At 40.4% G+C, this 17,500-nt stretch overlaps 1 protein-coding gene across 6 annotated transcripts in view; it reads right to left on the reverse strand.

Annotated features, from left to right (window-relative positions):
- Window positions 1-14,752: 14,752 nt before the first annotated feature.
- The window catches only part of SPSB4 (splA/ryanodine receptor domain and SOCS box containing 4), a 163,439-nt gene continuing 160,691 nt past the window's right edge, over window positions 14,753-17,500 (reverse strand). For all 6 annotated transcript variants that reach the window (XM_071566264.1, XM_071566267.1, XM_071566266.1 and 3 more), the window contains one exon: window positions 14,753-16,053. In XM_071566264.1, coding sequence (XP_071422365.1) covers window positions 15,926-16,053 — 128 coding nt within the window. In that variant the 3' untranslated portion in view covers window positions 14,753-15,925. The remainder of the gene's footprint in view (window positions 16,054-17,500) is intronic.

The raw sequence follows: 17,500 nt of genomic DNA on the forward strand, positions 1-17,500 counted from the left end.
GATAAAACGGTTCTGGAAAACAAAGAGGAGCAAAATTTGCCAGATGGTTTCTTGATCTAAAACATCCACCATTTTTCATTTCATTTAACCAAAATATTTAAAAATTAAGAAGCACTACAATTGAAATGATGACCTGTATAGCAATCCTTTGCATTTAAATGTATTCAATTATCCACATGTAATTACAATCATCCTCAATGACATGCCTATATTTTTGGATATGAAAAGTGTTTCATTTCTCCTCCTAGAAACCTTTCTTCTTCATTTCACTGGAATGACTTCAGGCTAGAATGAGTTGCCCTCTAGATGTGCCCGTCTCTTTACTGGCCTTTGGAGGGATGAGTTATCTAAGTAAGACAAAAATCTCAAGTTGCATATACAGCAGCAATAGGAGAAGAATTCAAAAAACCAAACCAACCATTTTCCCTCTTACTTGATTCTCTTTTCTCTAAAGGGAAGTGCAATCTTGAGTCTCTCCAGCAAAGCAGCAAGTTCTTGGCATGGAGTTCAATTGCATTGCTTGAAAACTTTGTGGTTAAACAAGGTTTCATCTGGCGATGTAGCAAAGCTTAGTCTGAACCCGGAGACTTAGGGTGTGATCCAACCATGAAGTAAGGATTCCCAAACCAAAGAGCTGAACATCTGGGATAGCAATTTTTCAGCTCTCAGAAGCCAGAACCTTCTGATGACACATTACTGACCGCTGAGTGGCAGTGTAGGGAAAACAAAGCCAAAAACACAGTGAAAATCCATGTGGGCTCTCACTGAATCCAGAGCATCACAAAAACTACCTCAACATTCAGACAAATATCCCCATCAAGAGAAATATCCCCAGCAGGAGAGAGATTTTATCAAAGACCACTACTGATGTCCTGGCCATGTTAGCTGCTCACAGTATTTCACAGATAGAGCATTTAGTAAGGATTCTGTCTCTGTACATCAAATACATACCACATTTAAGAGAGGATTAGAAAACTCTGATGTTTCTTTAAGAAAACTCAGAGAAAGATAGGGTTTTTCTGTTAGATTATATACAACTTTGCCCTAAAAGCAGGACTATAAATCATTTTGTCAGTAAGATGAGTATCATTAAAACAAAACAAACAAAACACCCCACTGCATCCAATATCAGATGAATATTCAGAAAAAAATGAAAATATCCTGAGGAAGGATCTGGAACTGAGGAAAACCTATAAAATGTACTGTGACCTACAGACCTACACAGATCTCATAATAATAATTGCTTAAAACAGCAACCTTGAGTTACTTTCCAATAACACCCGTGGGGGGAGGGGAAAAAAAACCAAAAAAATCCAACCAGTTTTCTGAAGCAGGGAACTCTAAAAAATATCTGTAATACAGAGAAAATATCAAGGGAAAAAAAAATTAAAAAGACTTCTACCAGAGTAACAGATAATTTTTTGCAGTCAGATTGATTTGAAAACCTAAAAAAGATGTATTGGGCCACCACTGATGTTCTAGTAGCAGCTGTCTACCTACCTTCTAAGAGCAACAAAAGTCAAAAAGAAAAACATGAAGGGATAAAATGCTAGTGTTAGCAAAAGGATTTCACATACGACCTCATGATTCTTCAGCTTCCCTCTGCTCAGTAAATGTTCCTCTGAGAAATATGGGATGAGCAGCACAAGAGTAAGCTTTAAAACTTGCAGATGGAAACTGAGCAAGTGTTTCGTATTTGTAAATAGTTAATTTTTGGGGGGGAAAGCATATGTAAAATTGGGCAGTGAGGAAGAGCTGTTGCATTGCATTGCACTGCATGCAGAAAGGTGCCAGCAGGTGGCTGGTGCAACAGGCCATGGGCTAGAGAGAGGATAGCAACACAGAAAGATTTCAAGACAGTATACCTGAACAAAAGATGATGCTGCTTCTTCAGTTGTGGTTTCGCCTTCAACTGACACCCATCAGAAGTCACACTCACCTCTGTATGCTCCTGCCCTTTTCTGTGTCACCACCAGCAATCAGTGGTGCGTGGCAAGGCAGACCAACATACTGATACAGCTGAAAGGCGATTTGTTTTCTTCCTCTTCTTCTGCCTGCACAGCCACACAACTGCTCGCACAGGGAAGGCAGTGCACAGTCATTGCAGGGGAAAAGATTGGATGCCCTTTTCATCAGCACCTACAGGCTCTTAGGGTGTTTTATGACAGCAAACCTGGGAAGTAAGATCATAGAATCACCACATTTTTCTAACCTTTTCTATTACTTCGAATTATGAGAAACTTGAAACAGCCAGCTAGAAGAGCTGCAATAAAGTACACCACAAGCCATTTGGTATCAGTCTTCCAAGACAGGCAGCTCAGCACAAGTTTTCTGTGGAAAAAGTGCTGAATATACACTATACTTCACTCTTCAGAGTCAATTTAGCAACCAACAAAACAGGACATGAATCATGATGCAAGAATTTATGAATAGGGTGCTGTAAAACAGGAAGGCAAATTCAGAATATTGATGCAATAAGGCAAAAGCTAGTAAGTCACAATTATCATAGCACAGCCTCTTAAGTGAAGCAGAAAAAGGACACCATCAGGAAAATAAATAAATAAATAAATATATTTGTCAGCATGCCTGAGTGGGCACTGCTGGGTTATTAGAATTGCTGACAGCTGGTGCCAAGTGCCAACACAGGATATCTCTCCTCAGTAGCAACCAATAAGCTCATGGCCTCTTGCTGTATTGTACAATCTCCTTGGGTCTTAGACAGTAAAAATAGATTGATTTGAATGAGGTTTGAATTATTTAACAGCAAATCACGATTTCACTCAGGAAAAAAGGCTGAAGATGATGCCACTGACCACAACCCAAGCTGGATTTCTTTATATATACCTACAGAAAGATGCAGCAAAAATGTGAAATAGAGCAAAACAATAATCCAATTTCCCACTCACCTACAATGCAGTTATGACCAGAAGAAGTTAAGAAGTTAAACACAGCTGTGGAAGAGGATAGATGAAAACTCCGCCTGGCCTGAAGGGCAGAGAATTACTTTTGCCTTTTCCGTTTGATTTTTACTTACACCTGACAAGGGCGACCAGGCTGAAGGGACACATTACACCCAAAACCTAAGAGCTGTTTATGGTGCCTGAGCCATTGCTCAGCCAAATCCTGGCTGTGGCTCATGACAGACCATCAAACCCATCATGCAGTTCCTCAGGGAGGCCTTCACAGGGTCAGCTGCATCCCCCCAGCTAAGCCTTTTGGTTTGCAGGTGGCCCCTCACGTCCCTGGCACCACCACCTGACCCGAGGAGAAGGGCCCCCCCCTCAGGAGTGCCCTCCATGTTACTCTTCATGGGGAAAGCACCTAGTTGTTGTCCTCACCTTAAAAGTTGTGATTTCCTGCCTGGCATGTGCTTTTCACTCCCACTGCCCCTCTGGTGCCCTTTGCCTCGTGGGGCATTCCCAGCTGGGGGTTGTGTTTTGCAGGATTCAGGCCCAATTGCTTTCCCGCCTCCATCTGAGTTCCTTTCCGCAGTCACCACACACAGACACAATAGAATCCAGTCCTACTCTTCCACCTCCACCAGCTTTCCCTCCTCTGGACTAAAAAAACACCCTCAAGCAAGTGAAAAGCACATTTGGGTCTGGCCTGTGATCCATCACCCCCTCAGGCTGGTGGCTCTCAGACACAGTGCGAGTGCCAGCAGGGCCAGGGGATGGTGGTTTGCCACCATTGCTGACCCAGCAGTTGCTGGGCGAAGCACCAATGGCCATCCCCAGCCAGCAGGTGGGAGCTGCTGAGGAGTGGCAGGGGATCCACTGAACTCCCTTCCCTAAATCTGAGTATCTACACACTGAACCTACACAACCTGCTTTGCCCTTGCCACAGGGTTAACTCCACTGTGATCTGGGCACTATCATCAGTACCTCCCACAGGCACCTGGAAAGATGAGAGCTTACTTTGTTGGTAATTTCCCGGTCATGGCTCTCTACAATGAAGTAAAGGCAATTGATAGCTTTGGTTTTAGACAGTTCTACATGACTGGAAATGAATTAATCATAACATGTGAATACTAACTCAGAAGGCAGGAAGCAAGCAGGAGCTTTCAGAGGCAACCTTGTCTGTAGTTGCTCACCAGAGATCTCCCTGGCAGCTGGAGTGTGGGGATTCCCAGGGCGTTGCTCCCTGAGCCCTGCTTCATCACCTGGCATGAGCCAAACTTCAGCTGGACAAGAATATTTACAATTTGTGCTGCTAACAAAGCATCAGCTAACCCTGCCAAGGTGCTAAAACATACAACCTTCCTTCCTGAATAGGTACTTGGTGACGCTGCCAAGTTGTAAGAACGAGGCACCTCCTGAGGACCTTTGTGCACAAGTCAGCCCCAGCATCCTACCACAAAGTCCTGCAGTATCTGGACAGAGCATCACCACTACAAATCCATTAGCGTGGTAGGATCAGCCTCTGTAGCAACAGGAGACTGAGACTTGCAAACTACCCCAGCAGTGCTTTGTCACCATATCTCATTAACATATTCATCGTCCTTTTATCTTTCAAAGTACTTCTGGGGCACGGCAGTTTGATACAATTTAGAAAAATTCTTTTCACCTATTAACTCCTTAGAAACAGTGACTGTATTTACACAGCTCTAAATGGTACAGGCTTGAGTCAAATACAAAAAGTCTATGTCAAAACTGGAAAACGAATTTGCATCAGTGTGTGTTTAGCAAGCAATTATGTTTTCTCAGTGAAGTGCATTGCAGGAACCGCTTTCAGATCAGCGCTCTGTTTTTTTGAGGCAACCGCCTTGAGGCATTAACTCTTTACAGTCATCCTTCCAACCTCTGACACCCTCTACAGACTGGATAGTACAAGACATGAGAAAGGTGGGACAAAATTAGAACACTGATACTTGCTTTCTGATGAGTGCTTGTAAATATGCTCATGAAACACAGTCAAATGGAAATGAACTGACAATGCCTCAAGGTTTTAGTTAGAATCACACTCACGAATAGAAACAAAACAATGCAACTGACAATGGGAGAGTGCACAGTAACAACAAGAGCACAATTAATAGAAAATTTAAAGCAAAAGCCAAACTCCTAGGAAAAGACAGTGCTGAATTTGCCATTTAGCCTTGAAGAACCTGCTCAGTGTTACAGAGATTCACATAATGACTGCATTAAGTTGTTGGGTCAGCCAGCAGGAAACTTTACTACACTTCTACTTAGTAAGAAAGCTTCTCTTTCTTTTTTTTTTTTTTGCCCCCCTCTCCCCCCCCCTTCTCCCTCTTCGTTCCCTTCCTCAATTACGCACTTTTATCCACCAGTCTCCTCTACCTCTCCCTCACATAGTTCTACTGAGATCCTTTTAAGCTGCAAAAGAGAAAGCACTGTTTTTACTTTGGCAAATAACTTGGCCTAGTACTTGATGCCTTATTTCAGAAAATGACAGCAAATCCTGAGCATATTTATGCACCAATTGCTGGTAACCCCTGAGGAGATTACCCACAGGTGATCATTACTGAAAAGTATTTCCAGTTGAGTGTGTTGCTGTTTGAAGTTTCATTGGCGATTTAAGCAACTATCAGATCAAAGGTTATCAAATTTACAGACTAAAAAAGAACTGATGAAGAGACAGATAATAAGGGAGAGCAGGGCAGCTGTACAGAAAAAAATTGGGATCACTTGAAGAATTAGACCCATTCAAACACAATGCTGATGAAAAAGCCAAAGTTATGTATCAAAGAACAAGACATCAGGTTTTAATTATGAGAGGTTATTTCAGAAAGAAGAAGCTAAAAAAACATGTGGGTCACAATAGACACACAGCTAAAACCATGAGTTTCCAAAGAAATTCCATGGCAAATGAAACAAAGAAGAAAAGAAAGTGAAGGAAAGAAAGGATAATCTGTTCCTTACATCAAAAATGAAGTGGGGGACAGGGCCAGAGACAGATTTTTTTCTCCTGGCTGTAGACCATTGACTCATAAAACCATTTTTAAGACACGGCAGAATCTGGCACAGACTGATGTGTCCTTTATCAAAAGTTAGAGATGTTTCCTCAGAATTTAATATTTCACTGTATGGTTAGATCATGAAAAGATGATCGAGTTGGGACTCATTTACAATGTGAATGTGTCAGGCTGGTAAGACAATACTGAGTGTTGCATCATTCTTGAGTTTCACAAGAACCACCCCAGGGGCTGGCAGCTCCAGCAGCTCCAGGTAGATAACTTTAGGCAAGGGAAAGAAATTCTTAGCCTTAATTGTGGTTGTTATCTAGAACTATAACTAGCTATAATAAAACAAGATGAATGAAAAACACATTTGTTGTCTTCTAGCTGAGCATCATAGTCTAATAGAAATGTTTTGACTTGCTAAAGTGAGATGTTATTACCTTCTTTCTAAAACTATTAAATGAACTAACCATTTCTTCTAGACATAAATATCTGTGAAAACATCTGATTTCTTTCTCCCTTCTATTCCCACAGAGGTGCTCTGGAAAAAAATCATTCTTGAGAAAATCTTCATCACTCTCCCTCCCTTACTTCACCAGCAAGGGCAAGCAGCACAGCTTGCCAAAGAAACACAGAATGTCTTCACATAGCTTAATGAGTATTGCAGATAACGATGTTTTGGGATGTCCTTCCTCTGCCTGTGCTGCAGAGAGAGCAAACATCTGGCACAGGGTCTAGGGAGAGTGACAGGTAGCCAAGGGCAACTTCGCTTGTCTGTAATTTCTTGAGTCAGGAACGACTGACAGCTGAAAATCTGCTTTAAGCTTGCCAGAGGAACATGGAGAGGTGTGCTGGAGCTGTGTTTCCCATGCATTACTTAGCAATGTCTAATAAGAGTGAAATTAGACTTTTGATCCAACTTAGCCTGCCAAGAAATGCAGGGTTTGTGATTTGAAGAACCCCTCTCTGTAATTCCTGAATTCTGGCTTATTTGCCTCCTCCTTACCATTTCACACTTCTGCAAGTAGTTGCCTTTCCAGATAAACCTGGAGGCAGCAGTTTTGTGCTGCTTTCTTGCAGAAAAGGATTAGAGCAAAGGAGTTTCTCTAGGACAAAAGAACACAAAACATTGTGAAATAACATAAATTCCAAGAACTGTCAGCACAAGAGAATACACAGGGCAGGAGACATAATATCTGGCTGAAAGGTAAGATGGAGAAAAGTGGGAAAAAATCTGCAGTTTTAAATAAAAACTTTCATAGGCAAAGGTCAGGAGATCCTAAACTCCATCCTGAACTAATTAAAAAACCTCCATTCATAGTTGATGATGGGAAGGAAAGTGAAGCCTGGAAATACACCTCAGTTTTCATTTGTTTTGTCTGCTTCCAAACTACTTTTGTGCTACCCAAAGCAAGGATTGCCTTTTGAAAAACGACCTCTGCTCATCAGGACCTGTAGGCAAAGGGCTCCCATTTCCAGCACAGACCAACAGAGAGAGCTTTAGGCCAAGGAACGTGGCCACAAGTTGGTGGGATTGGGCTACCCAGGCCAAGGGAAGCCAAGGCATCAGCCTGTGCTTTAGCAGGATCAGGACTCACTGCTATGGAAAAAAAGTGCCTTTAACGGTCTGTTTCTAAATCTGTGGGCAAACTAGGGAGCTGTGACAAGGGAACTGCAAGGGTTTGGGTGGCATGGCTGGCAGAACAGAAAATAAAACTATTACATTGAAATTGTAAATTCACTGTTAGCCTTCTAACTGGGAAAGACAGAGAAGGAGCAATTCTGCTTTGCCTGCTTTTTCCTCCTCTACTGTATTTGAAAGAGAGCTTTGGAAGTCCTTTTCCTTCTTTTTACTCCATTACAGAAATTCATAGTGAGTTCCTGCCATGTTTCTGCATGAGAGCAGAGTATGTGTAGGCCTACAAAAACATTCAAAAGGAAGCTCTGTGCAAACAGCAGAGAATTTTAATTCTCAGAACTCATTCATCTTTGTTTTCTTTAAACAGGAAAATCATGAAAGGGAAAGATCTTGATTAAATATATGACATCTGCTCTTTTTAGTTACCTTCTGTGTAGAAGCGATGGTGTGATCATTACTGCAGGATATAAATAGGGTCGAATTTACAAAGATAATATCTTTAATGTGACTAATGCTATGCTCCAAAAACCAGACCAGCTTTCAGGATATGGAGGCTGAAGCTTTGATCCTCAAGGCAAAATACAGCTTGAAACTAGTGATAAAAGTTTAACTTGCACAAGTTAATCAATTATATCATCAAAGAAGTTTTTACGTACAACATAGAGAGGGAAGACTGAGTAAGTCCTTAGCTCCGCTTAGAGAGGGGAAAGGTGGGTTTGGCAGAACAGAGGAATTGCTGGTGGTTCAGGAATGTGAAAAATTATAATAGGGCACAGACCCCATATATTTATCAACTCTCAAATTTCTGTGTAACAGAATAAAGTTTAAACAGCTCTTAATCTGAATTTAATTTTGAAAACTGCCATTTGTATTTCAGTGGAGAAGAATTTCTGTGCCTGGAAGTGTCTCTTCTTTTGAATTTAAATCAGTTGGTCTCGTAAAAGACATCACGTGACCCTCCAGTCTCTTTAATTATAGCAAGACCACAAAAACTTGTAGGTTCAGTAAGGAAACTCACAAAAGAAAAAAAAAAAGTATTTTTATATTTCTATGAATAAATTCCAAAACCAGAAATCAAACCAAACTTTTAAAGTCTTAATTAAAGATCAAAGAAATAAAAAGAGGGTATGGTCTAAAGTGCCCTTCCTTTTTCCAAGTCACAAAATTCCCTGATCCAAAAGGCTTCTATTTCAAAAGGATTAAGAGCATCTCCTTATGCCCAATGGGATGTATAAGTTTAGAAGATAAATGTTTAGATCTTTCTGGAAATATAAACATTTTGGAAAAAAATCACTTCACCTTTCAATGCAAAAGACACAACATTCTGGGAGAGGTTTCTCTCACAGCTGTCCATTTATCATCTGTTATTTGACAATTAAAAACATTTGTTCCCACTTTTGTGGAGGATGGGAATACCAAGTAATGCAAGAAACCAGGCTCTCCAGAGCTGTCTTTTCCAGACTCAGCAGGAAGCTGGAGGTCACAGAGCTCAGAGAGAAGGAAGTTTGGGAATTACAACTACAGATTTATTTATTTTATTTTTAGTTCAGTGTAATCACTGATAGTAAAGTTGTGTATAACATTCCTTAGTGGGGGAAGAGTTAAAGATGTGAGAGGAACTGAAATGTGGAGTATTAAACCTCAATATTAGGCAGCTCTATTATCAAAATTCATCTTCAATCTTCTGCAATGCTCTTGTGACAGCTCAAAGAACTTTGATCTAAAACAAATACTTACCTTAAATACTGCTGATCCTCCTGAGAAAACAAATTACACTAAGCTCACTGAAGGTTGAAGCACCCACTGTGGTTTTCCCCAAGTGAGGTCCCAGTAGAAGAGTGGAGAGAAAGTGCACATAAAAGGCAAACACACAAGACAAAAGGTGTATTAGCTGCAAACTTGCAAGTTAGTAGTGGTCTCTTATGTCCTTGTGTAAATGTGCAGAATAAGGCTATTTGGGGGCACTGGACTTAATAACTGGACAGTTATAAATGAAAAACAAATGAGGTCAGTTCAACAGAAAACCACTAACATGACATGTCTCAACATAATTTTGAATAGGCTGTTGGAGTCATGAACACTAAAGTTTAACAACAAAGCTGCTCTCCTCAATGTGGAAAGTGAGGAAAATAATGAAATTATCATCAAAATAAATAAACACTTTCCTTCAGCTGTGTCTGGAACACACTGCAACTGGAAAATACCAGCATTTTACAAGACATTGGATTTTCATTTGTATCATGAAAACTTACACTCAAAGAAAAACTGGAAAAATGACAAAAATTGCAAAAGCCATCTTTCAAGGCTTACATCAGTCCTTTTAGAGTGTTGGGTTAAATTGCATCTGTCTACAAAAGGTTCAGCCCTTCTACCTAAAGAATAACATTCTGGCTGCTATCAGAGTTCCTGCATTAGACCCATGGGAACTAAACTGGGTTATGGACAACATTAGTTTCTTGCAGACAAAGCCATGTACACTGTGGTGCAAGTATTCTAAGAGAGCCAAGGTTGATGTTGTCCACAGGTGAGGACTGTTACCCATGTGTCAGCCAAGACCAGGAAAGAGCCTGCTCCTATGTAACTGCTGCCATGGAAAGAAGTCCTTGTTCTGCTCTGCCACCCACAAATAAACCAACAAGCTCCTAACTATTTGGTACCTATGCAGCTGGAGAGGTTATCTGCATTAGGGCAGCACCACAGAAGTAATTAGAGTATTAGATATAAAACAATAGTTACAGAGGAATTAGAACCTAATGAATGACTGCTGTCTTCGATCAACACAGCAAAGGATCGAGGCAGGGCTGGCACAAATGATAAAGGACATAAGATTTTCTGGCACAACCTGGATTTCATCTTAGTACTTCTGGAGGCCAATTTAATACTCAAAACATCCTTTCCTCTTTTAGATGTATTTTTCCAATAGAGGTTTATTTATGCAATTAGATGGTAGAACCTGGGAAACATTTTAATAGCAGCAGCACCTGATGCCAGGCCAAGTTTACCCAGGTAGATTAATTTGGGGGTGGAAGTTTTGCTTTGTTTCATCTCTAGACAAGCCCTGATAGAATACTTAGCTCAGAAGGATCCATGTCCTATTAATTCCCAAGAATGACATGCAGTTAAAAGTTTTCTACTAATAAGGTAAAAGTCCAGTCCCCAAAATAATGCCACAGGCACTTTTACTTGGGTGCTTGGGAAGTCACTTCCAAATGCCTATATTGAAGTTCTGGCCCCGTGCCTTCGAGCTGTTCACATTTTGATACATGAGAAGCAATGCACTTGCCAAACTGATTTTCTCAGTAAAATGAGAAAAGGCTGAACCCTTTTACGATTAAAAACATGTACTAGTTTCCCAGGTATGTGTGCAGCAATTACTTGTGTCTCTGTTAATCAAGTCTTAAGCGTGAGATAAACATTTTATTCATTAGAGGACTGCATTTTCAAGTTAAGCTTGCCATTTGAATAACCTTTTTTAATACCTTTTTCTTCTTAAAAAATAGATAAATATGGAGGAAAATGGCAACACCGAAAAGATTCTGATCTTGCCTAAGTGCTTCTATGATGCTGCCTTATGACTGCTATTCAAAGCTGTCAGTAGCAATTGTACACGAGGACTGGCAGAAATATCAGCTCCTTTGAGTGTCTTGCTTGCTTTTCCTTACAAGTCTGAAGACACCTGCCTTTTGTGCTGTAGCTTTCAAAAGCCAGAGAAACAGTAAATTAAACTCCAAGAATGTAACTGTCCCACCTGTAAGCACCCTGCAATATGTTAGATTTCTTATAAACATGAGCTCTACTTTTACATCTGCTGTCACCTGGAGAGATTAGAGGCTATATAACTCACAAATTTTCCCAGCTACACAAATGAAACTGCAAGTATGTGATCCTGACACCTATTTAAACAGGATTTGCAAAGATGCCTCCCAGTTGAAATGTGGACCTGTTTTGGCTCAGCCCTGTATGAATGGCTGCAGACACGCTGGTGCTGCTGCTGCTTGGCTCAGTGACTGCCCCACACTGAGCTCGGCTCTGCCAAGGCCTGTGCTTCTCTTTGGCAAGCTGGGATCTCGTTTGGGTACCCCCATGTGTTCCTGCAGCAACAGCAATAATCAGAGAGCAGCTGTGCTATGGGCCTAGAGGTTAACTCATTGAGTTCTAACAGGTCAGTATGTTGAACAGGGCATTATTTCATACAACTGCAGAGCCCAGAGGCCTTCAGAGCCTTTTGAAGTACGTGCAGTTAGTGGGAGAGCTTGGGGATGTCAACACTGTGCAACAAAGGTTTAGTGGCAGAGAAGATGCTATTGCTTAAACTTGAAACATCAACACTAAACACCTGGTGGTGCTGGCAGCATTAAAATTTTCTTTTTTTCTTTCCCCTCTAAATTTACTTGTACTCTATAATGGGGCTAAAAAAAGAAAATAAGGTAAACACTTAGGAAAATACTATTCTCCTGACTCTACTTCTTAGTTCTCTGCCCCCACTATAGTACATTCAAATTTGCTTCAACACACATTGACCAGGGTGTTCTGCTTTGTAACAGATGCTTCAAACTGTTTTTATTTTAGATGCTGCCTGCAGGACACACAGAGATCTCTGAAGGAACAGTTGCTACTTCAAGAAAAACAAAAGGGAGAGGGAACTGGAGGGCCATCCAGGTTGATGTATGTTGTATATTTCCCATGGCTCCATGTTTCCAGAGAACATTTCCCAAGGAGGAAGGAGTTTTTTTGGTGTCTTTTTGAATCAAGCAAACAAAGGATTTCCACTTCATGATCACCAGACATTCTTTAGTGAGATAAACAGGAATGGATAAAGGTCTCACATTCCTTTAAATATACAGAATAAAAACCACCACGAGATTCAAAACGTTTATAAATGAAAAAGCTTTTGAAAATCACCATCCAGGAGCCAAGAAGTCTAGCTTCCCCTTTGAATATTGCTCTCAGCTTCAACTAGGCGCATTTTTTCGTTCAGCTTTCTCACAATGTTCACCTAACTACACTTGCCAGCATGTTTTGCCAAATTAGAAAAACTGCTGCAGAAACCATCTGCTTGACATTGCTTACATATAATAAAGTACCGCTCGATACAATGTATTGGAAATGTTTGGAGATCTTTACATGGGAACCAAGAGCAGCAGTGCTGACTCAGGCAGCTCTCCCGCTGATGTCAGTGGGAATTGTACCTGAATGAGCCTTGCTGGATCTGATACAGGGCTGGCTGTGGAGCCATTGCTGCTCACTGACATGAGAACATATGGTTATAGTTTAACAATGCCAACTGAAATGGAGATGAGAAGGGAATTTTATAGCATTTCTGGCGTGCTGCTCTTTTATAGCTCTCAAAAACACTCAAATGATTTGTACACGTCTGCTTCTGCAACAGCTCTTCCCAGCTTTAAGTGAACACTGAGAAACTCCTGCAAAGTTAGGTCCTATCTCAACAGCAACGGTTTGAGTTAAATCTGTTGACACAAAAACTTCAACACAAGAAATACTAATGAGAAGTCTGAAATAACACTTCACAATTTCTCTACAGATTATACTACGTTGTCTCTAGATGAGAATGCAGACATTGCAACACATCCCCACTGGTTCAGTGTGAAGCAGGAATAAAGCCTTCATAGCACAGACTTTGCCAGCCTAGCAGTAGGGATATGTGTGTGACAGCTGCTCCACCAAAGGACAGTCGCTTCTCAAATTTGGCTACAAATTTACATGTTATAAAATTCCAGCTTTAGTAAGTCTAAAAGCTAAGAGTGTCACTGAAGTTATAGCACCTCTGAACTGCAATCACCAAAGCAGCACCTCTAGGTGGGTAAATCAAGCCCCCTCCCTCACAGGAGTTACAGGAGGGTGACAGATGGCAACACTGAGAACGTAACAAAGAGAAGCTAGGATGCATGGTTCCACCAGCCTCAGCCACAGTTTTAACAGAAGGAATTCTGAACTTCTAGTACTTCCTAGGAAGGGGCCACATTAGAGAACCAAATGCCAAAGAGTTGGCAAAATACTTCCTATTGCAACACACTAATTAGCACATACCCATCACAAAGGTTGCAATTTGGTTGCAGATCCCAGACCTGTGCCTTTTCCCTTCAAATACTACAGTAGACTCATGTGTTTTGCTTTACAGATTTTCTTTTCCCTTACTTTACCAGCCTTGGGAACACTTCAAATAGTGTCTAGAAAAGCCATGCTCCTTTTGCTCAGGCACAGGGACATGAAAGCTGAAAACCACCACATCTATTGTCTATGTTTTTTCACATGAAGAAAGGCAAAAGTGGTTGGAAATTAAAAATACAGCTGCAAGGGAGATCTCACTGCAAATCTTGACGTAGTACAGCTATGTAGTAAGCGACCACCCTCTCTGTTAGATATTCCTGAGAATGGACCTCTGGGTAAGGTATCTTCCTGCATTTAGGTGGCCAGGATAGAGAGACTGAGAAATTACAACTGCATTGGTTGAAGGAAGATAACAACTTAATGCTTGACCTCTGATTTGGGCAAAAGCCAATTCATCACCACTTTATAAATTATTGCTCAATTCACTTCTGAAGCAGACAGTAAACAATGTTTACATTCTGGTAAAGTGAGCCTGGAGAATCCACGGGAGGGACACACGACCCAGACTGGAGCTCACCAGCAGAGAGGAGACTCTCTTTGGCATCAACTTACCCATCAAGCCCAGACAAGCAAACATTTAATTTCTGACATCCCTGTGTTACCTTGTCCTTGTTGCTTCCGTCTTCCTCATGTTGTTTTATCCTGTTTATCTCACATTTCTCTTTTCCAGCTGGAACTGTAATTCTGTTCCCAGGGGTGACTGAGAGCAGGGCAACCATCTGCAGGTCAGTGGTTTTGCATGTACCATCAATGCACGACACTCAAATTTCAACCTACCTCAAAAGCATGGAGTCCCAAAGTGCAACTTCACACAAAAGTGACATTTTATAGAGGAATCTGACCAGAATGGTGTTAAAAGCAAGAGCACAGCTCTATTCAGAGTGAGTGGGATGAATCAGGAACAGGACATGATGCTGCCTGTGATGTCTCTTGCACACAAACCCAAAGCAGCGATCCCAAAGAAGTGCTGAACAGAAACATTTGCAAAGCTGCAGGAGGAACTGAACTTCAACTCTGTACTATGAGCAGGACTATGTTATTTTACACTTCATCAAAGGAGATATGAGTTTTACTTTGGACAGTAGACTTTATTAGAAATTTTCTCCTCATTCATCAGTAAATTCACATTAAAATATGCTGAAGGCAGCTCAGTCTAAACATCTGACATTCTGCCATAACAACAACTTCCAGTTTAAAAACTAGATAACTGATCAGGCAGATAACTTGAAACATGTAAGAAATGCAAATAGAAAGCAGCATCTTAAAAAATGGGATGAGCCTGAAAAATTGATACATTTCAGATGGAGCTGGGGAAAAAACCAAAATCAGTCACCCCCAAGATGGGAAACAGTTAAATGAGAACTCCACAGACACTAAACAGATAAATAAACATTATAACCACACATACATTAAAAAGAAAACAAAGTACTTAAGAGTTCATACCACATAAAAATTATAAATTTGTTCAAATAAAAAAAAGTGACAAGCTTTCTAAAATATCAATATCCTAAATTCTTGGGATAGTGAAGACTTTGTTATAAACTGCAGAAGTTTGGAGGGACTAGATTTGGTCTTGAAAACAACGAACTGTGCCTTCCTGTCACCAAGTCCAAAAACTGATCTGACACATCTACTGGATTTTTATTTCTCATGTTTTCAAACCACAGACTCTTCTTCTAGACAATAATCTGGTGTTTTGAACATTAGAGCTTTAACATATGATAGGCCTAATTATGCTGAGTGCTGAACACTCAAAACTCCCCAAAACTCTCTATACCAAAGACAAGGTTTAAATATTTTTCGGAAGTTACTGCCAAGAATTCTCCTTTGCTAATTTATTTATTGGGAGAAAGTGTAGGAGATAGAAAGAAAGAAAAAAAAAATCACAATATTGTAGAGTGCTCTATCCTGCAGGACAGTGGATCTTGCAGGTCAGACTTTTCATTGGCATTTACCGGAGGCAACAATGATAAACCAACATACGAGAGATGAGAATAATGGCCTTCAGGACTGTAAACACAACAGGCAACAGAAAACACACAAATCTCAATCAAATCAATGTTTTCACATTCTTTAGTAGTCCCCCACAGTGATCTGCTTTCACTGGTTCAGAAAAAAATATATATTAAAAATTAAATAACACTTAAGTGTCCATCACAAAGATTTATATTTTGCTGTAAACAATTTTCTGCCATTTGCATTGATGTAGTCCAATGTGAGGCCAGAGGGTTCTAGACATCTTATTGGTACTGTAAATAATTTTTCAGAGACAGAGGCAAAGGTAGAATTTCTATGTCATGCAGGCGGTCTCTGCCAAGAGCAAAACGAATTGATCTTCGGCACAAGTCCATTAAAGGCAGGGGTTCCGCTGAAAAAAAACAGAAGAAAAGAAACATTTAATTTTTGGCATCTCCATTTACACACAATGTTTCAATTATTAACACAGATTCTGCATTCTATTGAACAGTCACAAAGATAGTAATGGTATTGCAAAAACTCTGATCATCTAGAGGCAATTAAGATGATCAATAGAAGCCAAGGCAAAATTCTACACATTTCACCCATAATAAGGGGCTACAAAGTTCCAGACTGAGCTTCCTTATCCGTGAGGTTTAAAATAATAATCCCAAACCACTCTTCTTCAGGCTTACCAAATTGCAGCATAAGAAGTTACTACATTTCCAGATTTCAAACAAGACAAAGAGTTTCTACTGTGTTTATAACACAACATTCGTCATGTCGTGTTAACATGAACTACACTGGCAACTTCTGACCTCCACATACCAGCTCCTTCTGCATCTTAGAACTGGAAATGCTACTTAAGGGCACCCAAACTTCTCAGCCAACAGAGCTTTTCCTACAACACTCTCTTAGCCTTTCTTTCTAGGAAGTTCACTGGAAGCAAAAAACTAAACAAAACACCCACAAAAATCTAGAGGAAATGTAACCTTTTCCTCCTTGAATAAATTAGGGGAGGAGGATTTGGCTGACTGGAAGGCAGGGTGCATGTTCTCATATGTATACAAATACCCCCAAAATATATAAACAACATCTGCAGATGTTCTTAAATTTCACTTAATAGGAGTTAAGTATCTGTCAGAAATGCCTGGCTGATAGCAGTTAAGCCTAGAGACTCAAATACAGTGATCTGCAGCATCTCAAACCATCTCACCCCTACATCCCATCATGGCCTGCAAAACTCACACTGAATGAATTGGAGGAACATCACAAAATTTCCACCTAATAGTGGCATGAATGACCCCTGTGATTGCAGAGTTTCAATGGAAATCTTTTTCCTGTAAGAACTGGAATAAAGCTGAAAAGTCTTTTACCAGTTACAGCTATCTTCAGGAACTTCAACCAGATGGATTTAGTTGCACATGCTGGTTTAAAAGGGTAAGAGCTTAAAAGACTACAGGAAACTCTCCCTCTTTACATAATAAAACAGTAGTAGCCTTAAAAACCTTACTAGTACTTTCAAATGGAGAGAAAAGGAGTGATGTGCCTATATTGTAGTGATAACCTTTTATAAACTTGACAGAGTGCTCAACACTGTACAGCACTCAGTGGTTTTATCAAGATTTCTTTGATGTTCCACATGTAGATTTACACCAACTATGTTTGCCTACTGGAAAGTGTCCCCATGGCAGGGAGGTTGAACCAGATGGCCCTTCCAACCCAAATCACTCTGTGATTCTATTATTCTATGTCAATCTAGCAATCTTTTTGCTGATATTATTTTAAAACCTACTTGGAAAAAAATCTGTATAAAGCACAAACTACCCAATTAAGGACTGGTTTCATATGCTATAATT

This window comes from Pithys albifrons, chromosome 11, assembly GCF_047495875.1.
Source record: "Pithys albifrons albifrons isolate INPA30051 chromosome 11, PitAlb_v1, whole genome shotgun sequence".
NCBI classification, from domain to species: Eukaryota; Metazoa; Chordata; class Aves; order Passeriformes; family Thamnophilidae; genus Pithys; species Pithys albifrons.